This window comes from Carettochelys insculpta, chromosome 1, assembly GCF_033958435.1.
Source record: "Carettochelys insculpta isolate YL-2023 chromosome 1, ASM3395843v1, whole genome shotgun sequence".
Lineage (NCBI taxonomy): Eukaryota > Metazoa > Chordata > Testudines > Carettochelyidae > Carettochelys > Carettochelys insculpta.
This window is the reverse complement of record NC_134137.1, coordinates 62,545,974-62,572,599: the sequence shown is the minus strand read 5'-3', so window position 1 is coordinate 62,572,599 and position 26,626 is coordinate 62,545,974. Positions and strand designations below refer to the sequence as shown.

The 26,626-nt window shown below is 42.8% G+C and overlaps 1 protein-coding gene across 4 annotated transcripts in view; it reads left to right on the top strand.

The window, feature by feature from the left end:
- Positions 1-26,626, top strand: part of FNDC3A (fibronectin type III domain containing 3A) — a 224,663-nt gene that overhangs the window by 114,941 nt on the left and 83,096 nt on the right. For all 4 annotated transcript variants that reach the window (XM_074987823.1, XM_074987830.1, XM_074987839.1 and 1 more), the window contains 7 exons: positions 3,478-3,715; positions 10,363-10,635; positions 15,956-16,014; positions 18,615-18,772; positions 21,107-21,166; positions 23,229-23,367; positions 25,971-26,024. In XM_074987823.1, coding sequence (XP_074843924.1) covers positions 3,478-3,715; positions 10,363-10,635; positions 15,956-16,014; positions 18,615-18,772; positions 21,107-21,166; positions 23,229-23,367; positions 25,971-26,024 — 981 coding nt within the window. The remainder of the gene's footprint in view (positions 1-3,477; positions 3,716-10,362; positions 10,636-15,955; positions 16,015-18,614; positions 18,773-21,106; positions 21,167-23,228; positions 23,368-25,970; positions 26,025-26,626) is intronic.

Here is a 26,626-nt window from a genome sequence, read left to right as displayed (position 1 = left end):
GGTGGGGTCAGGCCTCGAGGATACAGGTGGCAGGGACGGCAGGCTGCAGGGGGCAGGGGGCAGGTTGTGGGGGGTACAGGCAGTCATGAAAGGGGTCTGACCGTGGGGACAGAGGAGGCCGTGGGAGGGTCTGGCCCCGGGGCCCACAGGGGTGTCTGGCCCCAGGGTTGCAGGAGTACAGGCAGCCATGTGGTCTGGCCACGGGGGATACAGGTGGCAGGGAGGAGGGAGTCTGGTTGTGTGGCCGTGAGGGGTACAGGCAGCCGCAGGAGGTCTGGCTGCAGGGCCACGGGGGGAGGGGTCTGGCCTCGGGAGTACAGGCGGCAGCGGGAGTCTGGCCCCAAAACCCACAGGGGTACAGGCGGCCACGGGGTCAGGCTGTGGGGGGTGGTGTCAAGTGGGGGGGTGGTCTGGCCGCGGGGCCGGCAGGGGCATCAGGCTGCCGCGGTTTGGGGCCGTGGGGTCAGGCCAACAGGGGGTCAAGCTGCATCGCGTTGGGACTGCGGGGCTGGCAGGGGAGGGGGGGCAGACTGGGGGGTTGGAGCCACAGAGAGGTGGGTAAGGCTTGTAGGAGCGGAGAAAGTTCACTCGTAGAGTGAACTAAGGTAGGTAAATGTGTCCCTTGTTTAAGAGAGTACTCGTAAATGGAGTACTCGTTTAAGGAGGGATGAGTGTATTATGTGTGGGCCTGCCTCTTCTACAGTTAAGTCTGTCTGCCTGCATTGATCTGGAGTGGCTCTGCTGATGTTTGTAGTGATGATGGATTTACACAAAGATACAGAATACAGGGCTTATGTCAGAATTAAATGTTAAACTGTTAAGGTTATTGTTGATTCATCTTTTTTTTTTGTACATTTGCAGTTATCTGATTAGCATACACAATTGCAATTAAAATATAAAGGAGACACACAAATGTGCACGTAATTTATTTAAAACTAACTTTTTAATTTTTGGACTTTCAGAACCTAATGTCATGACTGGGACATGTAGCCAGGAGGCAGTGCATTATATTGGTTTCCAGTTTGTTTACAATCACATCAGATTTGGACTTTTTAAGCCATAAAGACAAGAAACATTGTTTTAATGAAATCTTTCTTTCTATAGAACTTGAATCTATTATGAGGCTGAATAACTTTAAGCAGACTAGATCCGAATTCCAACCTAGTTGTTTGACAAAACACTGCCACATAGATTGTCTCAATTCTCTAGCAATTAAGTACAATACTGCTGCAGAAACTGTTTTGGGGATCATGGAGAATAGGAGTTGGTACAGGCCCAGGTACTAAACACATTGGAAAGCACCAAACACATTGGAAAGTCACAGAGCCTGAAAAGCATTATGCTGTGCTGAATAGCTTTTGTAACCTTTTGATTTGATGCATTTTTCATAATCTTAGGCTATGTCTATAATAGTCATAGAAGTTGATGGCCAATACGCAGTTTTAGCTGTGCTAATTTTTAGCTGTGCATGGCTAAAATTGACTTATTGGGGGTCAGCTTCAGTGTCTGTCTACATGGAAGAAGGTCGATGGGCGCATTTCTCCTGTTAACCCTCCTTAAACCTGGGTGCACACAAGGAGATTAATTCACCTGCACATCTACTAATATATGCCATCATGTGCCAGCAATGCACCACTGCAGTATACATTGGCCAAACTGGACAGACTCTACATGAAAGAATAAATGTATACATATCAGATATCAGGAATGGTAGCATACAAAAACCTATAGGAGAACACTTCAGTCTCCCAGGACACTCAGTAAAATATTTAAAAGTAGCAATCCTACAACAAAAAAAAAACTCCAGAGACAGACTCCAAAGAGAAACTGTAGAGCTGAAATTCCTTTGCAAATTTGACACCATCAGCCAAGGACTGAACAGAAATTTGGAGTGGCTGACCAATTACAAAAACAGTTTCTACTCTCTTGGGCTATGTCTACACTAGCCCAAAACTTTGAAATGGCCATTTTGAAATTGACTAATGAAGTGCTGAAATACATATTCAGCGCCTCATTAGAGTGCAGGCAGTGGCGGCACTTTGAAATTGCTGCAGCTTGCCACTGCGTGGCTCATCCAGATGGGGGTCCTTTTCGAAAGGACACCACCAACTTCGAAATCCCCTTATTCCTATCTGCTGATAGGAATAAGGGGATTTCGAAGTTGCTGGGGTCCTTTCAAAACGGACCCCCGTCTGGGCAGGTCACAGCAATTTCAAAGTGCTGCGGCTGCCGGGCATTCTAATGAGGCACTGAATATGTATTACAGCACTTCATTAGTAAAATTTGAAATGGCCATTTGCATGGCCATTTCAAAGTTTTGGGCTAGTGTAGACACAGCCTTGATGTTCACACCTCCATATTAGCTACTGATAATGGGCCACATCCTCCCTGACTGAACTGACCTTGTAAACTCTGGCCCTCTTGACTGGGACTCCCTCCTTTTCATGCGCCTATAAATTTAGACCCTCTTCTGGAACCCCCATTCATGCCTCTGACCAAACAGGTCTTTGCCCACGAAAGCTTATACTCCAAAATATCTGTTAGTCTGTAAGGTGCACACAGCTCCCTGTTGTTTTTGAAGACACAGACTAACTCAGTTACCCCTCTTATACTTAATTTCTGTGGATTCCTGTTCCCACATCTACATCACAGTAGAAGGTCATCTTGCTACACATTACCGCAGTTAACAGTTTATGCCATGTGGTCTATCTCCTACATTACAAAGCTGTTTAGAATATTATAGTGTGCGTAGAAGTTTTCCTCTTTTTTTCTGAATGTCTGTTGCAACCTGTTACATATGGACTGCATCTTCATCAGCATGCAGACCTACCAGCTCAAAGGCCTGGCAATTGCCTCTAAGGTATTATTCTGTAACACTTTGTTTCTGGGTCCTTGTGGTCATTTTTGGCACTCCGGAGGCTAGATTATTGCCTCCCACAATGCCTCCAGCCATGGTAACTCCAAGCCAGGTCTCCTTTTAGACTGTGTGTTGTACTACCAGCTGTACTAATGTGTTTAATTTTCTACTTCTTAAAAAATGGGTTGACTATGCTGGTGAAGCTCAAAATGGCTGATAAGGATTAAAAACTGTTTATAAATTTTTTTTACAAACTGCTTTCGCTTGAGGTTGGTGGAGAATTATTTTCTCCCCATTATTTTCTCATGAAGAAATCAATTCAACTTTCACACTTTTCTTGCAAGAAATCCAGTGAAACTCCCTATAAATATCTCACATTTTCCTCTCCTACATTCCATTTTGTATCATTTCCATCTTGTTCTACTTATACCACTGAAGATTCTTTTGCTGTTTCATATTCAAAAAGAAACCTTCTCTTTTAAAAAGATTTATAGTTTTATCTTTCTGACTGCATAGCTCCAGCTCCATTTATGCTTTTGTGGTGTGTATTTGAAATGAGCTGTTTGCTGTCTAAGAATCAGTCCTTTACCTGATAAATGTTTTGTTCTCTTTGCTTGCAGGTTATTGAAGACAACGGCGTTCGAAGGGTTGTGGTGGTACCCCAGGCTCCAGAATTTCACCCTGGCAGTCATGCAGTAATACATCGGCCTCCACATCATCCATTGCCGGGTTTCATTCCTCTTCAGGCTATGATGCCTCCTCCACCACGACACATATACTCAGCAGTGACTGGAGCAGGTGATATGGCTTCGCAGTACATACCACAGTATCACACCTCACAGGTATATGGAGATCTGGGTAAGTAAATTATCGGAGTGTTACAGATCCTATCAGACCATCATGCGCATGTTCTACTGGCATCTCCACTCCATTCAGTATTCTTCTCTTGTGTAGCTGTTAGCTTTAAAGGGTACTAGTTAAAGAAGGGAGCCTAACCCACAGAAAAAGGCAAGGAGACACATGATGTGAGTTTAGTAATTCAGTGAGTATCACTCTTTCCTCTGACTCAGTATATTAGTAATTGCCTCAGTGTGGTTCCCAGATACAGTGATCTTGCAAGTGAGTCTCCTTCATTTAATTTGAGATGTAAAAAGTAATACCTGACAACCTGTGGTCATTAAAAATTCTGTGGGTTTTCTTAAGAAGAGGAGTGTTAACTCAGGTGTCTAGGCTAAATTCCAATTTAGGTAATTACATTCTCCTACCAAAATACATCATGTAGTTGGATACAATAGTGGTTCCACTTTATGTCCTCAACTGTGGTATAATGGTGCAATGTACATATGAAGTTTTGCACAATGTAGCTGGACACAGACCAATTTTGAGAGCTCTCTTACAGCCACATGTGCTTTTTGTTGGTTTTTTTTTAATAAATGTATTTCATTATTTAAATTTTGTTTTGGGTTTCTTCCTTCCCAGCTCCTCTTCCCCTTTCTTTTTGTAAACAGCTCTGACATTGAAGGGTTTTGGATCAGATAACTCTACTGCTATTTTAAGTAACCTGCCACCATGATCTTCCTTTCAATGGATACTAAAGTTTTCTTTCTCACATGACCCTGATCACCTTAGAGACATTGGTTTTAATCACTCTGGGGCTGTGAAAACCATTTTTCAGAATACACCAAAATGGCTAATGTTCAAATATCCAGATAAAAATTAAAATGTAAATGCTATCAGGAATTATTACTCTTCATATAATTCCTAATATACAGTAAACCCTCAGGTTATGCAGGGGTTGCGTTCTGCAACCCCCACGTAATTCAAATTTTCGTGCAAGACGAGGGGCTTCCCTGTGTTTGCAGGAGCCGGGAAACTGACCAGCCTACAAGGGCTGGTAAGTTTCCTGCCTTCCAGAGTGTTGGGGAGTGGGAACCAGGGGGCAGTCTGGTTCTAGTCTCCCTGCCACCTGCGGGACCTGAAAAACTGACCAGCTCATGACTGGTCAGTTTCCTGGGTCCTGCCAGCTCAGGGTAGCCAGGAACCAGGATGCTGCTTGGTTCCCAGCTCCCCACCCCCTTGCAGGAACGGAGAAGCTGGCTAGTTCATGGCCGCAGGACTTCCAGCCATGGGGCTACGGGTCTCCCCACCCCCCAGCCAGAGACCCTGCGGCTGGTTCTACCAGCCAGGCACTGCCCAGCCATGGTGCAGGGTCTCCCTGCCCCTTCTCCATACAGCACTTCCCCCTTACACACCCCTCTCTTGCGTAAACACAAGATATGCATATCTCGGAAGATTACCATAGTTCTAATGCAGTTTAGACCCAGTTTCTTTCATGTGATACTTAGAAAGTTCTGTATTCTATTTTCTAACGCTTTTGGGTGCACGTGTACAGTTCGCTAATGTGTGGACTTTACTAGAAGTGTCAGTGGTTTGCATTCTGTTTCTTTAGTTGAACTGGAGTGACAAATGAAGGTTAGGTACATAAATATAATAAGATGACAGTTATTAATAGAATTTTGAATTCTTGGAATACATATTATGAATTATACATTATGTAGCAATGAGGATCTCAACTACCAGGAAGTGTCCCATTAAGTACAAACATTCTGATCTGATCTGGGTAAGTTTATGGCATAATAACTAGTATTATGGAACAGAAGAAACGTAATTCATTTGCATCAGTTCATTCACTGACTTCCATATCATTTCAGAATTTAAAATCAACACTGACTTCGAAGAAATTGAATATAGAAGCAGAAAAGATTAATCAGAATAGTCGCAATGAGCACTTAATATCTGAATCACCAAAATTACTTTTTGGGTAAAATTTCAAGAGAAGGATGGTGTGGCTAAGGCACTTGTCTGGGGCTCAGAATATTGGATTCATTTCCCAAATTCCTGTTTAGACAATTGATTTACACCAGGGTTTTCAGAAATAGCAGCCCAACTTTAGGCTCCTGAATAATTAGGAGAAGTAGTTCAGTTGTTAGACCTTTGGCCTTGTAAACCAGGGGTTCTAGTGCACAGTGCTTTTGAAAACCAGGTCCCTAAATAAATGACTAAATTTAGGCAGTTTTCAAAATCTGGTCTGCAATCTCTCTCTGCACCTGCCTTTCATTTGTAAAATTAATATTAAAATCAGGAGGTATCTTAATATTGTGATGGTAAATCCCTACTGGCATGAGTGCTCTAGAAATTTAAAGAGAAGATTGTCTGGTCCAAGACACACAACAGCCATTACAGTTATTTGGGGTGTGTCTACACTAGGAACATTGAAGTAGCCAGCAGAGAGTCTATACACATTTTCTCTTTCTCCTGGGAATGGAGTAGTGCCCTCCTTCGAAGTTTAACTTCAAACTAGGGTGTTTGTAGACGGTCAACTTCAAAGTTATTTTTGTAATGTAGACTCAGCCTAGGAGTTGTATAATTAGAATAGTGCCCTACATTTAAAATTTTTACTTTGTCTGATCACCGTCTTGCAAGCTGTCTGGCAAACAACAATGAGCTAAGAAGTTCTCAAGTTATCTTAAACTATGCAATGTTTGCAGCAAGTATATTGTCTCAGTATGTCTTGTATACAGGTTGAACCTCTCTAATCTGAAATTCTCTCATCCAAACACGCACCATAATTTGGCGCTATTTTACTTAGCCAGACAGCCACTTATCGTGGGTATGGCCAAATTCCCCCTGAGCCCATAAATTTTGTTCCCAGCCAACAGTCCTGCATTGCAGAAGATGTCAGGAGTGACAGCTACAGGTTTTGGCAGCTGGGTGTGGGATTTTTGGAGTTTTGCTACCTGGGCTCTAGTGTGGAATGTGACTTGGGATTTTGGCAACCAGGAGCTTAGCTGAGGCTTTGGCAATGAGACAACGTGTGGAGAATAGGAAGGAAAGGATACTATTTTTCCCTCATTCTCCTTTGGAATAGAAACAAAGATGACTTGAAATTTGAGGGCAAGCTTGAACTCCTAGTTTGCAACTCCAGTAATTTGATCACCCAAATGTCCACTTCTCAAACATCCACCACTGCCTCAGCAACCGTAATAAGCACATTAGCTAGATTCGCTACTAGAATGATTGGAAATAGGAAGTAAAGTGCTTAATGAAATTGACATTCAGATTTTTAAATACACTTCAAAGTCAACTCTCAGTTGCGGTACGTGGGCCTGCTCTTTCAGGCTTTTTTCAGGCTGTGATGAATAGTGTTCCATTGCCTGATAATGGCTCTAAATTATTTTTTAAATAAAATATTAGACCTTGACTACACTAAAAAGTTATACTGATTAAACAAAATCTGTTTGGAAAGCAGTTTATTTAAATTAGTGCAACCCCCATGCAGACACAATCTTATTTCAGTTTAAAAGTGCCTTATGCTGAATTTAGCCTCAGTTGTTTCCTTACCAACTTACTAAATCCAGTATAAGACTCTTGTTAAACAAAGTATGGGGTAGGGATTGTGGAGGTGTGTGTTAGGGTATGCTCCCTCTGGGGTGGGGGCAGGCCACAACACCTCCCTACAGTTAGTGAGCTGCCAATGGCGGTCACTATGGGGCTCAGCTCTTTTCAACGGGACGGAGGAACGAAACAGTAAGTAATGAGCCTGCTCTGGCTCAGCACATGGCCTCAGTTAGTGCAAGTCTGAGCTCCCTTTTAGCAGGGTTGAGCACATCACCAATTCCAGGGAAGGCTGCCACCCAGTGGAAAGGGGAAGGGGGTGAAGGCCCATCCACTTCTCTGCACACCAGGCTGGGGCCCTAATAGCAGCTGTCACCAGCTGCCACGTAATAAGGATCTAGGCTGCAACACAAGGACACCAGCTTGTGTGGGGCTGCCCCAGGCTGCTTCCTATCTATACCTACATTGGTACCAGGGTCCATTCAGGGTCATCAGGGAAGTTGAGCAGGTCCAGTCCCCCAGGTAGCAAGTGGGCAGCTCATCTGGAGACTCAGGCAGTTCTAGGTCCTCCAAGTACTGAGCCAGTAGCCAGTCAGGAGACTGGGATAGTTCTGGGCCTTCCTGGGAGCAGGCCAACAGCAGGTCAGGGGGCTCAGATAGATCTGGGCCCTCTAGGTAGCAGGCCAGTGGCAGGTCACAGTGCTCCTCCAGGATCAGGTCGGGACTGCCAACCGACAGGTCTGGCCAATCTGAAGGTCTGGCATGGGCTGTTTGGCGGTTCCTCTAAAGAGCCATTCCTGTGTCTCCTGACCTGCTTAGAGGCCGCCCTTTTAAAGAGCTCAATGTTCTGCCTTTTTTGCTGCAGGCAGGAGGTTGCTCTAGCCCGGCAGTGCTGCTGCAGGCTGGGACACTCCAGCTGGGTAGGGGTAGCCCTGTGCATGATGACCATGCGGGGGAATGGGCAGTGGGAAAGCCCAGCTGGAGCACCCCCATCCTGTGGCACACCTGGTACCACACTGTGGTGCATCCGAAGCTACCCTGCAGAAAGGCACTGATTCAGCCACGCTGGAACTCCCCTGTCTGCAGTGCTCCTGGGCTGGGCTGGGCTGCTGCAGAGCGGGTTTGCTCAGACCACATTGGAGCACCTCCTACCTATGGCGGCACTGTCACAGGCAGGGACACTCCAGCCATGCCAGAGCAGCCCTGGTCCCCAGCACACTCACGAGCAGGGGTGCTCCAGCCCAGCTACAGCAGTTCCTGTCTGCAGCCTCTCCAGCCTCCCCTTCACCGGTTTACTCAGTTAACCAGTTAATAGCTTAAATGGGATTTTGAATTCCTAAAAAAGGTGTCTACACAAGTGATTTATATGCATGTAACTACGTCTATTTAGAAACCAGTTTAAACAACTAAAACAGATTGTGTACAATGATATGGTACATCTGCACAAGCTCAGATGTCTGTAACTTCTGCCATTTAAAACATTAGTGATAAATGCAAATATCCAGAATGTTTATTCCCGCATATTTTTATTGGTTTATATATAATGTAATGTGAATTACTACAAGTGTTTGTGTGTATATACATGTATATGTTATGTCTATATGCAAAAAGTACATTTTAAGAAACTTTTTCATTGTGAGTCATTTACCTTAATAAAATGCTTTGCTAGCAAAAGTTGATAAGTTAACTATTTCATCCATCTGATACCTGTCTTCTCATTTCTAAACTTTTCATCTAAATGCAGTCAGTGCATAAATTAAGAAAGAAAGGAGACAGATTGCTCTCAGGATGAGCAATCTCCTTTTCCCATAAGTATAGCAAACACCAGCTGTTTCCTTTACTAATGAGAGATAGGATTACAGTGAGAAAACAGAGCTGGTGCTGTGGTGTGTACCTTTTTAAAAGGCTGCACTGTGTAATTAAGCACTTCTGTATACGATGTTTAAAATTAATGAAAATGTTAGTGTGGGGAAGGGAAGTAGAATATTCAGTACAAAACTTGACAATATTCAACAGCTCTTGTTTGTCATTAGTCTTTATCATTGCCCAAAAACCTATTTGTGTGCTTCAGCTTTTTGGTGACATCACAGCTGTACACCAATTCACTGCTGTGCACTGTTTTGACCATGTTACCAAACAAATGAGAAGAGTGGCTTGGCCTATGATATTATAATGTATAGAAATCCATTGTTAAAAACATTGTTTAAAACATAGATGAATAGTGAGCATGCCTGACTGTACTTAGCCTCATTACATTAGTATCCTTCAGTCGCTGAGGGGTTTTTTTGTTGGTGGTGGTTTTTTTCTTTTTTTTACTAGTTTCTGCTGAATGACCATTAAGATAGTAATTTATTCTGTTCCAAACTAAGTTCCAAAACTTTGTTGCCAGTTACAGCCAGTAGGAGCTAGGTGAAAAATGTTGACTGGAACCTCTATCAGGGAATTATATTAATGCCCTGCTATGGCTTATTAGTATAGAAAATGCTCTGTACTCCCATTTCAGCAAAGCCTGTTCTTCAGTTTGCTTTGCTAAATGTGTGGCCTGCTTAATCAGGGCTTAAGTGCTGATATATTTTGTTTGCTCAATGTGTGGTGTTCAGCTCCCTTGAAATGAGATTGTCATACTCTGTGGTAAGTGAATTTATCAGATTCATATGGTTTCATTGTGGATTCTCCATTTCTTGTTTTACAAGTTCTTACAGCACTCTGTTAATAAACCAGAATAGGGATAACTATGTCTGTTGCACCAACAGGGCCATAGAGAGGCTATTTGGCTTCTAATTCATAGTAGAGGAAAAGTGATGTCATATTGGCAAGCATGTTAATACTGTCAAATTATGCACCTAACAATACAAAGCAAAAATTTGGAATATTTAAGATATATTGTTCTAGTTAAAACAGAGAGTATGGTTACACTTTTATCCTTAAAAAATGTATATGTAACAGTTAACATTTGAAATGCTAAGTGGGTGAACTTTTGAGCTAGCTAGGTTCACAATGAAAAAAGAATAGCTGTAATTTCAAGATGTATGTGGAGTCTTTTCAAATGAATTTGTAAATATATACATTGTTACATTTTCTGAGTATTTCTTGGCTTTGCTTTAATTTAGATGCTCTCTCCACCCATGGAAGATCCAACTTTAGAGACGAAAGGTCTAGTAAAACATATGAACGTTTACAGAAAAAATTAAAAGATCGGCACGGAACACAGAAGGATAAATTGAACAGTCCACCACCATCACCTCAGAAATCTCCTTCTCCAACAAATGAACATAATGGACTTTTGAAAGGGCAGAACACAAGTAGTGTAAGCACAGCATCTACAAAGTGCAAGTCTGTGGGGAAAGGAAAAAGTAATTCTCAAGTGGACACAGAAGTAGAAGGTAAGCGCTAGAAAAAATTAGCATAACTGCTGTCTCTAATTCTGTGCATTATCTCTAGAGGTGGAGCAGCCACACTGTGATAGTGATAAAGCTGGACATTAGCCTGTTGTTTTCTCACAACCTAAACAAAGTGATTACATCCCCCCACCCCACCACCTCCATCTTATTAAAGGAGGGACAGCCATGAGAGCTTGCAGCTGCAAGCCCGGAAGGCTCCAGCTTGATCTGAGCAAGTTTTGTAGGTCAGATCTTGTAATTCCCTTCAGATAAAGTTCTGTGCCTTGTCCACCATTGTGATTTCTTTCTTTGATGTTTAGGGTACTGCGTGTTGATGTGTCCACACAATGCAGACAGCTTCGCATGGTGCAGGACACGCGGGAACCAATCCCTGACAAAGATGACTTGTAACTCTTGATGGTTGGTGGGCGTAATTGATAGGGTTGTGGGGGCACAATCCTCTCAGCTGCACTCAGCCCAGCTCCCTCCTTGAGTGGGAGCGGGGCACATGACCCCATCATGCTCTCTCCAGTTGCCTCATTGCTGCTCCACAAGGTTTAATTTCTGGTTACTAAGCAGATGGAATGTCCTGTCTTTGTTTTGTGGGCTTTTGTTTTCAAATATAATTTGTAAATGTCTTTCTATGCCAAGTCATTGCAGAAAATTATAGAGGGATAGCCATGTTAGTGTGTATCTACAAAAACAAGAAGTCCTGCCCACGAAAGTTTATGCTCCAAAATATCTGTTAGTGTATAAGGGGTCACAGGACTTCTCGTTGTCGTTACAGAAAGGCCTCTGTAGAAAAAAATAAGTTCTAAGGAGGGCTCTGACTGTGGTGGAGCCATTTGTAAGTAAGGATTAAAAATAGATCCCAGAATATGGGCAACATGGCAGAAGTCGTGGAGTTAAGAGTGGGCCAAAAAGGACACTGACTAAGTGCATGCATTTGATGAGAAAGGAAGAGGAGATAAGCAAAGAAATATGTGTCAAAATGCTGAGCATTTGAACAGGAAGCGTAAATATGATGCCAGCACTGATGGCTAGAAAATACCAGATTCTTCACTGGTAAAAGCAATTTATTAGGTGGCACCTGTAGTGTGAGTTGTTGAAGTTTGTTCCTTTACTGTACGGGAGGAGGGAATCAGTACATGTGATGTTATAGGCTCAGCTATTCAGCAACAGAGCATCATCTGTACACAGAAGTCCTACCCTTAATGCTTGCTAGAACTCTGAAGTAGAGTGAGTTGATTTCCTGTTTCTGTTCATGATGTGGAAAAGGTGTGGGACTGGGCTGTCCACAGAAGTTTTGTGTAGAAGCAGAAATGAATTGGAACCAGTAGGTTACCTCAGAAGAGAGGGATGAATATCACTAAGTCAGGAGAGTCCTTCAGAAAGTCTGCATCCCTGCTGCTTTATATTTCCACCACAACTTCCGCAACCACTAGCTATTCATTTGACTCCTAGAACTCCCACATTAGCCTCCAAATTCTTGAGCATCTGGACAAGCTTCAACAATGGAACCATTCAAACACCTGTATAAAATATCCCCACAGACAATCACATGTACATCTACAGATCCAGCAACCAGTGAGTCTGTGCTCACGAAAGCTCATGGTCAAAACTTTTCTGTTAGTCTATAAGGTGCCACAGGACCCTTCGTTGCTGTTATAACCACCCCAGACACACATGCAAAAATCTGTTATCTGCAGCCAGGCACAGTTTTTGCTCTGAAGAGAGAATTTGGGATACACATCTAAACAGTTAAACTGCCATCACAAAACATGGATAGACCATGAGAGAAATAGATTTTGTCAAGGAATGTGCCAATCAGATACCCCAGAAGAGCTGTTTCAGTATAAGGTGAGGCAAGGCTGGCCAGCTTCCTGGGCTCCAGGCCTTTATTTAGTCCACTCTCCCACGGCCCAGACACCGTTGCCTTTCTTGAGGAGGGGGAAGGGGGAGATGGTGGTCTGGGGGGAACCCAGGCCCCACCCACTTGTTCTGGGTTCCTGCCCAGGGACCCTGTGTGGCTGCTGGTGGTGGGGGAGGGCTCCCCTCGTTATGAACACCACAGCTCTTCCCTGGGCCACTTCCCCAGACAATTCCTTGCCCCGTCCCCCCTCCACGTAGTGGCAGTGGTAGCAGCCGCAGCCACAGCCTGTTCCCCCTCCTGGTTTGGCTCCTCCTGTGTGTTCAGCCTGCTTTGCCCTACTCCAAATCTCAGGCCTCTTGGGCAGGGGCTTTAGCCCCTTGTGACTGAGTACTCCTCTCCTTCTTTTGGTGCCTCTAGAAAACTCGCTTTGCTGCTCTCTTGCTTTGCTTTGCTCTGCTCCGCTCTGCTCCAGCTCTCTCTCCCCTGCCTACTAGGCAAGGGTTCTTTTAAAAGCAGGCTTAAGCGGGACCAGCTGGCCCCAGTTGACCCAGGGTGTCTTCCTCCCCAGCTGCTCACAGTGTGCTTGTTTTCCTGCCCTGCTTTTCCTTCTTGTTCTTACCTGCTCCCAGCCTCACCTTGTCACAAAGGGAAAAACCACCATTGATTACAGAACCCCACTTATCACCTACTACCCAACACTAAAACTTCTAAGTGGCATCAAACATATGCAGGACCTACTTGATGGGGCCACATCCTGAATGGAATCTTTCCCAAGCCCACTCTTCTGACCTTAAAACAATGCCCCAGTCTCATCATCAAAAGCAAGCTCTCCGTAGACCAGGGCACCTGCTGACATACCACCACTGCTACAATGATGACTATCCACACAGCATACCTTTCAAGACCCATAGGTTGTATGCATGTCTGTTAAAACATGTTAGAAAAACAAGGTAAGTGCAGTAATATCTTTTATTGGACTAACTTGTCTTCATGAGAGAGACAGGCTTTTGAGAAGTTGGTCCTTTAAAAGGCATTACAGTACTTCACTAACCTTGTCTCTCTAGTGTCCTGGGACAGCTACAACTGCTCTGCGTTTTGCAACATTTGGTGTACCTTGTCTAACATATCAAATGCCCCAGCAACAAATCCGTGGATGAAACCAATCATTGCTCTTTCAAATGAACTCGTGCAGAACAGTTATAAAAGGTGAAAACACCCTGTCATCCATAACCAAACACTTTTTACATAGTGTTCATTATACCTCTGATCACACAGTGCTCTTCCTCAAAGGAAACCTGCACAACACCATCAGAAGGCAAGCCTGGGAACTTAAATTCATACCTCTGCTGGATGCTGAAAACAAAAGACTTATCGGAGACACCAGTTTTATGGCCCATTACAATACTGAACCCATACCATGTCCTCAGTATGAGCCAGTGCAGCGCTGAGCCAGTGAAGGAGGAATGCAGCCATCCACAGAAAATGGCATCTTCTCATCATTACTTCTCAGGGACTAGACCTGTTGCTAGCATGCTCCCTGGTTAACTTTGCTGCTAGACTACCAGTGAACCCAGCTTCGCTGTCTTGGAACTGACAGAGTGGCCACAGCACCTGATTGGCTGATGCCTTAGCAGCTATCTTATAAGCCTAGCACCTACAGCTGCTCAACATACATCATGCTTGTCCAGCTCCTTTCCAGATCTTGCTTCAGCCTTCGTTTTGAACCTGCTCCTGCTCCTGCTCCACCTGTTGTCCACTCTGGATCCAGTCCCTATTCTTCTCTAGTCTTCAGCTTCAGTCCCCAGCCCAACTTCTTGTTTACAGTTCTAATTTGCCCTCTAGTTCTGGCATTCCACTTCTGCCCCACAAGAGTTCCTGACCTGTCTCTCCCGCCAAACCAGCTCTAACCAATAGGCTGAACTGCTGTCTCAATCTGTAGGGCTGACCACCTATGGCTGGCTACGTCATTTCTGTGTTCTCCCTATTGGAAGGGGCACAATTGTTGCTGGGTCTAGTCCTGACTGGTTGTTCAGTTGCCTATTTTCATTGTGTGTGAATGGTGTTGCCCTTTATATATAATATATTGTGGCTTCTTAGTAAATTTAAAAACAAAATAGTATATCAGTAAGAATAGGCTTCTTAGCTGTCAATGTTCTATGTAGTATACGAAGAAAAATGTAATTCACACCCTTTTGTTAGGAGATGTAGAACAGTTTTATTTAGAAGGTTACAAAATACATCAGTGAAGCATTTTACAGTAGTTATAAACCTTAAATATGTGCTGTATGTTTAAAGTATCCAAACGTTTTAGAGTAAGAAAACAGACTGTTCAGACTGGCTTGATGTTTACCTTTGTTTTAATTTGCATATCAGCTAATGTCATCATACAGGCTTTTAATAGTCACCGTATCCGGTGCGCATGTGCATATACAACAGAGGTTTCTCATTGAGACAGCATTCGAGATTTTATTGCCTAACAATAGAGATTCTTATCAGTACAGGTATTTCTTTGTAAACACTGATAAACAGCAATTTCAGTGTTTTCCCCAACTGTTACAGTTCTGTGTTCCAGCATTTTTTCTTTTTACTTTCATCTTTGCGTCTTTCCTTCTCTTTTCTTTTTAAATGTTCACAGTTGCAGTTGTTTATCATTGATTCAAAGGCGGGTTACTGTGGAGTTTAGTGTTATTCTGTTGTGACTAAAAATTGTAACATACACATACGGCAGGCCTTCTTTTCAAGTCTGCTTTATTTCAGTGGATTTTATATCAAATTTAAAGTTGATTTAAAAAGAGGAAACAATTTACAACATTACCTAGAATTGCAGTAACAAGGGCATAACAGATCACAGATAATTTTAATAAACTTTAACAAGAAAACTCATTAATATAAAATAATTTACTTGATCTCACTCTCTGGTAGGACATTTAGCAAGGAGAGAGTTCCCGTTAAATTTTCTCATAAAAAAAAAAAGGGAATTAAGGTAAAAAATACTACACCTCCCACTTAACCACAGTCTACCTATGTCAGGTTCGATACATTCACTTGCTAATTTTGTTACATGATTGTCTCAGTAGTACATGTGAGAAAATGCATGACGCATCTTAAACAAATGTTTAGTGTTAAAAGTTTTTTTTTTTAATATACTAATGAAAATTAGGGTTGGTATCTGACATACCCAAGATATCTCCTGAACCTTCTAAAAAGTGGGCTATTTAAATTCAAATATATATTTTAGGAGATGGTCAGTGCCTCTGCAATGTATTAAATTTATACAATCCCCTAGTTTAGCTAATCTTTTTTCAGTTTTAGGGTGCCATATATCAACGCAGCTTAAGTTGGTAAGGGAGTTCCAGTTGTGCACATCTGAGTCTGTTGTCTGTATTTTAAAAGATATTTTATTGTGTAAATGTGAACAATTAGTCACAGGCATGTGTTTTGTTTTTTAAGAAAAGGATGAAGAAACAAAAGCTCTTGAAGCACTTCTTTCTAATATCTCCAAGCCGGTGGTAAGCAATGCTACTTTCCATAAAATCAAAATTGAGCTATTAATGTTTTATCCTGCAGTGACAGCTGGTTTTCTCTTGTCCAGGTCTGAAGGACCTTTAGATAGCAACAATAATGAAAAATCACCAGACTGAGGGATCTTCAGTCACTGAAATTCAAATTACTTTAAGTGGTTATTTCATTAATTTTAGAGAAATTGTTCTTATTAAGCTGAATTCTTTTCTTGCTCACTCTGATACAGTTCCAGTATAGCTAAGAAGATTTCACATGCTCTGTTCTTGTCAAGATTAAAATTATTGAGACATGCAGAGATAAAAACAACAAAATAATGTGGTTCTCTTCTGTGTATGTAACATTAAGGCAGCTTGAATAATAACAGTACAGGTAAAAGTCTCCTTTCTAATAGTCAGTTTATGAATAAAATACTCTAATAGAGCTTCCTATGCTTATGAAAGTAGGCCTCCCATGCAGATGGTTCTACTCTGGTGCAGGCTGTAGCCTTTTGGGCTTGGACAAGGAAGACAGGAAGTCTCCTGTGTTCTACTGCCTGTCTGGAGAAGGCCACACTCCCTGTGGGATCCCAGCCATCCATCCACAAATAGCAAATGCAAGGGTAGAGCTGACCAGCACTTCCTACAGCTACTTGTGTCAACCTCACACCCAGTTGGGCAGATGCCTTGCTGAGAGAAAGGCACATGAACTGGAGGGTAACCCTGCAGCCTTTCTGTCAGGGTTGAGGTTGCACCCAACCTTGACATAGTTTAGAGGCTGGGCCAGCCCAACACCTGCTTTAGAAACACCCGGGACCCTGTTCCTCCATACTGGGCACACTGTGATAGGGAAAAAAATTGTGGAGGAACATTCTCCACAAATCCTGCATTGCACAATGCTGTGCAATTCTCCCAGAAGTACATAGTACAAAATACAGTAGTATGCTTCTTGTACATGAATTACCATGAGTTAATTTAAGCTATCTTCTACTTGCTATTCTTGTTCCCCCTAGAATGCCAAATCATATGCTCTTGGTCTCTAGCTGAGAGGCTTTTAATGGTCTGGGACCAGAATATTTAAAAGACCACCTAGAGTTATGGAACAAAAACTGGACTGCAGTAAACTGCTCCTGTGGTACAACAGAGCTGTATACTGCAAAGCTAGGGCTACACTGAGGCCCCATCTTGGAATAACTTAGTCAACTGGTATTGTGCAACTTATTTCAAAATAAGTGCCTATTTCAAATTTCCCATGATCCCTGTCGCAGTGAGGGGTAGTGGGAACGAAACACAGCATTCAATATAGCCTCACTGTTTTGGGCACAGTGTTTTACCATTGGGGTTCTATTTCAGGTGAAGGCAGGGAGAGGAAGGAGAAGGGAAGATGGGAGTGGGTCTTGTGGCTCCAAGCCTCCCCCACCCCCATCCTGGAAGCCTGGGACCAGCTGCATGGCTTCCCCCCATCTTTCCTGGGAGGAATAGCTCAGTGGTTAGAGCATTGACCTTGTAAGCCCAGGGCTGTGAGCTCAGCCCTTGAAGGAGCCTTCCAAGGGTCTGGGTCAGGTTAGATTAAAGAAAAGAAAAAAAAGGTCAGTCAGGAATGGTGATAGATCCTTCTGTGAGTGCAGGGCACTGGACTCAATGACCTCTCAAGGTCCCTTCCAACTCTATGAGAGGTATATATCTCCATGTTTCAGGGCAGCTGCTGCCTTCAGACCATAGTGGGGAATGAGGATGCTGCTCAGAGCCTAGCTTCTGGCTAGTGACTCCTCCTGCCCCTGGATTGGCAGCACGCTGTGGCTCCCCTGTCAGTGGTGGCAACCAAAGCTTGGCTTTGAGTGGGTCCTCATCTCCCCTCTGCTGGGAGGGAATGCACAGGTCAGAGCCGAGCTCCCGCTGCTGATACTGAGCTGCTTTCTATTGCCAGGCCAGGGGATGGGGAGGAGTCAGTAGCGGCAGGCAGTGCTCGGCTCTGAGTGGCACGTTCCCTCCCCACCATGGCCTAGTGGCAGCAGCTGCTCCCAACTCCTTTCCTTGCCCAGAGGAGGCTCAGCTCCACTCCAGTTCTCTTACCCCACTGCTGAGGCCACTGACTGCAACCTCCCCCAAGACTTCCCCAGGCAGTGGACAGACTAGGTAAGGGAGAGGGGTTGGGGGAGCAGGGTGGAGGCCGGGAAAGGGGCCAGGGCAGCAGGGAGGCCCCAGGAAGGAAAGGGCTAGCCTCACAACTCCCCAACCCCTGGGGATGAGAGCAGTTGGCAAGTTTAGAAAGCAGGGGTCTCAGCCCCCTAGTTGATATATGACAAAAGCTTTTTCAGTTTTAAACAAATGTAACTGTTCACTTGCATTTTGCCACTAGATGGCTCCGAGTACTTATGTATTCTTTGGTTGCAAACAGTTTTGTGTCTGAAGATGAAAGTGATATTGCCATTACCTGTGATCCCAAATGTAGCTGGTCCTACTTGTGGTCTATAACCAGTGAGGAGTTGTAATTGAACAAATATTCTGAAAAAGTCCCATTTTCTGCTCTGTTTTATTCATACTGTTGAGTTAATCCGTGTTGTACACAGCTGAAGTTATACGACAAAGTTCTTAAATGTTATGTTTTGTAGGTATCGGACATTCAGGCACGGACAGTAGTACTCACATGGTCCCCTCCATCCAGTGCCATCAACGGAGATGCTGACAAGAATAATGTGTCAGAAGAATATGCTTATGAAGTTCTGATTTCAAACACTGGAAAAGATGGAAAATACAAAACTGTATATACGTAGGTATTTGTTATCTTTATTAGATTATTGATGCCTTTGAACTTTGTCTATAAAACCCTTTTCAAAAAGCCTGTCTTTTATCTACAGACTGAGATAAAGAAACATCTTATGCAACTTTACTTTTGAGGCAAATTGTTCTAATCAGGAAAATGAAACTGCTTTATTTCCAAAATCTTTACCAATAGTTTATGGTTAAAGGCTTGATCTTTTCAGCCACAGAAGGCCTTTATCTTCCACTGACTGTACTTTAGTTCAGGAGTGAGAAAACTTTTCATCCATGCAGTTAGAGGGACCCCACACCCCAACCTGTCTAATGTAATCCAAATCAACAGAAATTTTGGTTTTGTTCATATTAAAAAAAAAAAAAAAAGCGTTTTAGCGCGTGTAAGAAAATAAGTATGTAGAATATAAAAAGTTTAGTAATTGATATATAAATGTGAATGCACATACATAAAAACAGTAACGTATGTCAACATTTTAAATGAGGTGCATGAGCTTGAGACCCAGCAGCTGATCGTGCTGCATCCCTCTTACAAAATTTCATGCCAGCCTGAGGGGGCTCACCCCCGACTTTGAGCACCCCTGCTTCAGTTGACTACGGTGGATGTTGAGGTTTCTGAAATGATATAGGATCAGCCTAAAACTTTTTTATTCACTTACTTTAATTTGTACTACAGGTTGAACCTCTCTAGTGCTGCACTCTGGAGACCTGACCAATGCTGAACAAGAGAATTGGCTGGGCCACAAGAGGTCAATATTGTGTAGCAGCATTACCAACACTTCCCCTGCTTACTGGATTGTTAGCTTTAATTTACTCCTAAATACTCCTCTTCTAACAGTGCAGAATATTGAGAGCTAGGACAGGTGGTTATAAACAAAGTTTATGGGACCAAGGGAAACTTGGCCACACCTATGTTAAGTGTTTGTCTGGCTAACTAAAATCATGCCAGATTATAGATGTTGCTGGACAACAGAGTGCTGGACCAGAAAGGTTCAGGCAGTACCACTGATGTTATCTGAGCAAAGGCACTTTTTCAAAGTTCTGGGACCCAGTAACTGTCTTTTTAACTTTTGATTACTTCAGAACATAATATCCTGGCAAGAGCAACATTCAAGCAAAATTGAAGCGTCACCAACAGAGTCCTCGATGCTTCTTTCTCTAAAACAAAGGGAGAAGAGATGAGCCTTTGAACATAATCTAAAAACTAGTCAAACCAAGCTAATGGATACGTTCCTCAGGGCTGCACTTCTTGCTTGCCTGTCCAAAGAAGAAGTATGCAAAGGCCACCTCAAAGAATAAAATAAATTACCATAATTGTGTTTATTCAAGTGTGTTGCCTCTGCACATGCACTTCAGCTGCTACCAACCTTTCTTCCTCCAACTTCTGTGCTTGTAGGACTTTTGGGTTTAATGGAAAGATTCTGGCTTGGACTACACAGCTCTTTTAAAGCCTTAGTTCTGAATGTACGGTGGTGTGAGAACTAGTTGTATAAATTGAAGTAAATGGGGCTCATTCAGACTCAGTAAGAACTGGCCCATGTGTGGTGGTGTTCCCATCCCAGGTGTTCCCACAAATGTAAATATACAGTGGCAGCTCTCTTGAAGATTCAGTTAATAGGTTTGAAATCAGTGTTTATAAAGGGTTTATGTACATCAGCGCTCTCAGACTCAGGGCCCATAGGCTCTACCCAGCTCTAGCAGTTCACAGTCTAGCCAGGGAGTACTGCTGGGCCAGAGGGGGATCTTGTCTCTTCCTGTGCCCCAAACACTGCTCTTCCTGCCACAGCCCTGTGTCCCCGCCATTACACCCCATCCCCCAGGGATGTGGCCCTGGTGCAGGGTGGCAGCAGAGGTGTCCCCCCTGCTACCCGCCCCCAAGGGCTGCATTCCTGGAGTGAGGGTGCAGTGAGGGGAAGAAAGCGGCTGGTGGCAGGAAGGGGTGGGGCTTGGGGCATGGAAACAAGCAGTCCCCAGCCCTCCAGTACTCCAGGCCAGATTGCACAACTGCACCAGCCAGGGGTGGCTCACAGCCGTGAGTTTGAAACCCCGGTGTACAAGTTTAGCATTTTTAGGTACTACTGTCAGGTAGTGTCGACCTAGAGGCGGGGTCCAAATGATATTTCACACATTGGGTGACCACGTAAAGTGGAGGATGATCTTTTTTGTGTAAAAGAACTGGAAACTAAAAGATAGATACATCTTTAATAAAACACCACTCAGTATATTACAACAACAAAGCTGTAAGAAATAACAGGAGAGTTATTAGTTGATTTCCATCTTTAGTTCCGTTAGTCTGAGACAATATTTTAAACAAAATTGTACTTCTTTCCAGTGGAGAAAAAACTAATGTTACCATAAATGATCTCAGGCCAGCAACTGATTACCATGCAAGGTAAGTACCCTTCTTTTTATCTATTAAATGCAATGGAATTTTTTAAAAATATCCTTCTACATTTGAAATTATTCATATTTGATATTAGTATGGGTAACAGTATGAACATAGTAATTGACTTTGCAATCTTTGGTCTTCGCCGCTAAACATGCTGCTCTTCCCCTCATGTTTATGAACTAGCCATAGTCAAAATATTGATACTCGCAGATTAAGAGTAGCGAACTCTTTGTCCCTGAGTTCCAAGAGTGGCATGTTCTGGAAGCCAGTTGTGGTTCCCACTACACCAGGGATGGGCACAATATGACTCATGGGCCATATCCACGCACCCGTCTGATTTAGCAACAGTGTGTATTCAGCTCTCCCCACCCGCTTTGTCCTGTCCTGCAGCTGAGCTGCTCCCAGGACCCTTCTGCTACCTTTACACAACAGGTGGGAAGCAGGCAACTGTGAGAGGGGAGTGTTCATGTCAGGGTGTGTCCCTGTCTCTGTACATCGTCTTTGCAGAGCAGGGGTAAGGGACACAGGATAGCTGCTCCAGTCTGAGTATGAATGCTGACTGAGAAAAGTGTTTCTTAAAGAGGCAGTGCACCGTCCCTAAGATTTCTTCAGCTTCTTTCTTTCTCCCACATATACATACACAGAGTCCCTGTGCCCCATGTACGACACTGTCACACACACACACACACAGTTAACTGTACCTACATATATACACTGTGCCACAAACACTTCCCACTCTCTGTGCTACACACACACACACACACACACACACACAGACAGACAGACAGACAGACAGAGTCTGCCTCTCTCTCTAGCCCCAGCTCAACCCCTTCCGTCTGAGGCCCCACCCTGACAACTTCCCAAAGTTTATGGAATGCCCCCTGTGCAAAAATTGTTGCCCATCCCTGCACTACACTCTGCTCCCTCTTCACTTCATCCCACCAGAACCTCCATGAAACGCTCCCTTCCGTCCGCTGATGGCAGGATTGGCACCGGTGGTGGTGGAGCCCTTTCTCCCAGGCTTCCACCAATAGAGAGCTCACCTAGACAAGGGGAATGTACTACTAAGCTATCTTTGGACGTTACAGCGTTAGATGTTCCATTATATTACATGTAATATACACAGTGTAGTAGCAGACCAGAGAATCTGATTTATTATGCACTGTTTACAAGGGCCCTAGCTCATCATAATCCTACAGCTCCAGCAAGAACTGCTATACAATTTATGGTCCCTGAAGCAGATGATGGGAAGAGCATGCCGTGCTTGGTTACTTTTCCTCTCTATCTCTCTCTTGTTTCTAAATTAGATGCTAGCATATGGGAATGTAAACTAATAAAAGAAGGTGGGAGATACACATTTAACTGGATAAATATGTATTTAAGTGCCCAACATTAGGTATCCAGACATGAAAATTTTGGCCTAAGTATGAAACATGAAGTCCTTAAAGCGGAAAGGCTTTTTGGATTTTCTCTACTGCAGGTGGTCAGCAGTAAAGACCAAACTTGAAGTTGATGTAGTGTTCCTTCTGGTTTTGCATGAATTATGAACATTGGTGGAAATTGCTTACATTTATTGTGTGTCTGATATTCTAAACATCAATATATCTCATTTCTTTTTTTAAAAAGTGACTTTTAATGGTAGTGTGTTTTACTGCATGTTTATAGAACATGTGCAATATTAATCTGTTAGTATCTGAATTGAAAATATGGAAGTTGATTGATAAATTTCAGTTGTTTTGTACACGTCTACCTTTTGAGTAATGTATTGGGTTTTTTATACATAGGTCACCATTACAAGGCTACTTTTACCTGTGGTTATTGCATAGTGGTGTCCAGTGTACTGCAGGATGAAAACTGTGTTTCGGTATAACTAGGGATGGTAATTGTTGACTGGGAGCCACTATATATTTATAGTCAAAGCAGTATATTAAATTTTTATTATTTACTTTCAGCTATAACATTTGGGGGATGTTCTTTATTGTTCTATCAAAATATTGTTTGTTGTACAGAAATAGTATATTTACATTCCAAAACAAATTGTTAACGATCTCTTTTAATACTCTAGAGTACAAGCAGAATGCAACTGCATAAAAGGAAGCCCATCAGAAGTTGAGAGCTTTACAACAATGAGCTGTGAACCTGATATTCCAAATCCTCCAAGGATAACTAACCGGACCAAAAATTCTCTGACTCTACAGTGGAAGGTAAAGCTTGTTTTAAATGACCCCAGAAAGAGTATGAATGTCTCCTTTAAGTGCATATCTTTTGTCTAAACTTACGTGTGGAATTATAATCACCAGGCATCTTGAAGTATTGAATGAACCAAAGTATGTTTTTAAAATTTATGAGTGCATTCATTTTTGATTAATTTATTTTTCTGTCTGATTTGCAGTGATCATCAGCAACAATTTACATTGTAAAATATCAGATGAATGCTTCGGTAGCTAAGCTTTGCATTTTAAAAAGATGTTTGTAAATTTTGCAGTTAAAAAGAATCTTAAAAACATGAACGCAAGTGTAAACTGTTATCTTTGTGAGACTGATAAGGGTTTCTGTCTTATAGACTTTCTTAGGCTGGGAGACCTGTTTTGGCTGTTTTTTCGTGATTCAAAAATGAATGCACAGGTATCAGAAAAAGAACAGGTTAAGACTGTCATAATCTGTATAAAAAAGAGGAGTCAAGTAGCACTTTGAAGACCAATAAAATAATTTATTAGGTGATGAGCTTTTGTGGGACAGACCCACTTCTTCAGATCATCACGGCTAACATGGCTATCTCTCTGTCAATAATCTGTAGAGGTTTTCTTTGTTATGTAGTAAGGCAAAGTTGATCAGCAAGGTCTTCAGCCATCACATTAAGAAAATCTCTATGGTTCAGTTTGATTCTGGTTTGAACTATTATTATTATTATTACTACTACTACTACTACTACTACTACTACTACTACTACATAGTATTAGCACATCACCAATTCAACCATAAATTCCTTTATTAAATCTAAAGGTCAATTGGCATTTGTACAGTTGCCCTAAACAGTCCTAAAATGCCTACCTAATAAGCATTTGCCACATCCACATGGTAGGAACATTCTTAAGCATTTGAGGAGAGTATTCACAAAATGCTCAGTCCCAGGGATAACCCTTGAATGCGTAGTAGAAGCATTGCATTCTAGTAGTAGGAGTATTGCCAGCAAATCGAGGGAAGTAATTATTCCCCTCTGTTTGATACTGGTAAGGCTGCATCTGGAGTATTGTGTCCAATTTTGGGTCTACCACCACAGGAAGGACGTGCACAAATTGGGGAGTGTCCAGCAGAGAGCAGTGAACGTAATTAGAGGGTTGGGGCATGTAACATGAGTAGAGGTTGAGGGAGCTGTGCTTATTTAGGCTACAGAAGAGGAGGATGGTGGGGGGATTTGGTAGCAGACTTCAACTACCTGAAAGAAGGGATCCAAAGAAGATGGAGTGAGGCTGTTCTCAGTGATGGCAGATGACGGAACAGGAAGCAATGGTCTTAAGTGCCATGTGGAAGGTCTGTGTTGGGTACTGTTTCACTAATAGGATGGTGAACCACTGGAATGATTTACTTAGAGCCCTGGTGGCCCGTATCCTCCCTGTTCACCACATGTGGCAAACAGGCCTATGGGATGTAGTGAATGCAGCTCAGCAGAGCTGCACGTATGGGGCGCCCCTCCTGCCGCTCCACGCACTCGTCCCACCACTTGATGGGACAAGAATGTGGCGGCAGCAGCAGGGGAGGCTCTGAGCCACGGACTCCTGCAGCCCTGCGTGGGCACTCATGTGGGCGGTGATTCCAACCACAAAGCTGTGGGTCCAGTGAGTAATCTTGGGCAGGTGGGGGCTAGTGGGCAGTGCCTGGCTGGGAGTCAGGGAGGGGGCCATATGGCAATCCGTTCAATTTCTTTTGGATACCACTGACTTAGAGAAGTGGTGGAATCCCCATCCTCGGAGGTTTTAAAGTCCCACCTTTACAAAGCCCTGGCTGGGATGGTTTAGTTAGGGTTAGTCCTGCTTTGAGCAGGGGATTGGCCTAGATGACCTCCTGACTTCCCTTCCAATCCTAATCTTTTATGATTCTGTGATCCTGTGGTTTACTCTAGCATTTTTAGGTAGGATCTGATTATATACTCCTAGAAAGCCTGATTGTTATATACAGTGTAAGTCAGGTCATGTTGGCTGTTACCTCGTCTTAAAAAAAAAAAACAGGCTTTGTATAGTTTGGGTTTGACCCTTCAACCTGTAGACAAGAGTTAAAATGGACCTCTTTCTTCAAGATAATACTGCTGTGTTAGACATCAGGGTAAAATAATCTTATCACAAAACAACTTTTCTTTGGCTGTTAGAACTAGTTCTGATCATTAAAGGATTTTTTTCTTTTATTAGTCATATTTTGAGTTCAGCATTTTTTAAAACTGACCTTGCAAGTTACATTTTTCCCCTCAAGGTCTTTCCATGGCTACTAAAAATCCATTATTTTATTTAAACTTCAAAACACACAGCTTATCTCAACAGAGGAGAATATAACATCATTCTTTATATACCTGTCTAACCTTACAGCTTCTCAGCAAACTTCTATAGAATGGTATTTGATACGATTGCCAGAATATTTTTCAGAGATGTGACTGGTTAAAAAAGGAAAGTTGAGGGAAACCTCAAATAGTCAGCATCAGAAAACAGCTGGTCACCTCTCACCTTGACTTGACTCAATCAAGGGACCTATAAATGAAGGCCTGTAGCACCTTATAATTTTTCTAAAGTAACCTAATTTTATTCTTTTCTTGTTGCAGGCATCTTGTGACAATGGTTCTAAAATCCACAATTATCTTTTAGAATGGGATGAGGTATGCAGGTTTGCTGTGTTTATATTTTCTCTATGTTTGTATTTTTTAAAAAATGGCTTTGTGTGAATGTGAATGCATTTTCAGAGGAAAATTATAATTGAGATTAGGATTTTTGGCAAGGGAAGATTTTTTATATACATGGGCAGAATGCAGGCAATAAACCATAAATCACAGAAACCAGAGCCACGCAGCATGGGCCTGAACCTAAAGCCTCCCACAGGGAGCAGAGAGACACTGGCATCTGGATCCCCACAGCTACTGCAAGGTGGATGCAGAATTCATGCACATATGTCTGTTAAAGTCATAGAATCTGTGACCAAATCATATCCTTAATTGTGACCTGTATTTCTGAGGCAAATATTGGTAATATGCAGTTCATTCTAGTGGCCCAATTCATCCTCCCACAACCTGTGAGCAGAGAGTCATTTCCATGTGCAGATCTTTGTTCTGTTTCCACAGAAACATCTCCCAACCCTTCATACATTTAAGGATTTATCAGGGAAGGACTTACGTAGCCTATGGGCCAAAACATGTATAGCCTCCCTCATCAACCCTGTGAAGCTAAGGACTAAAATACAAGCATTTTGATTTAGTATTCCTAA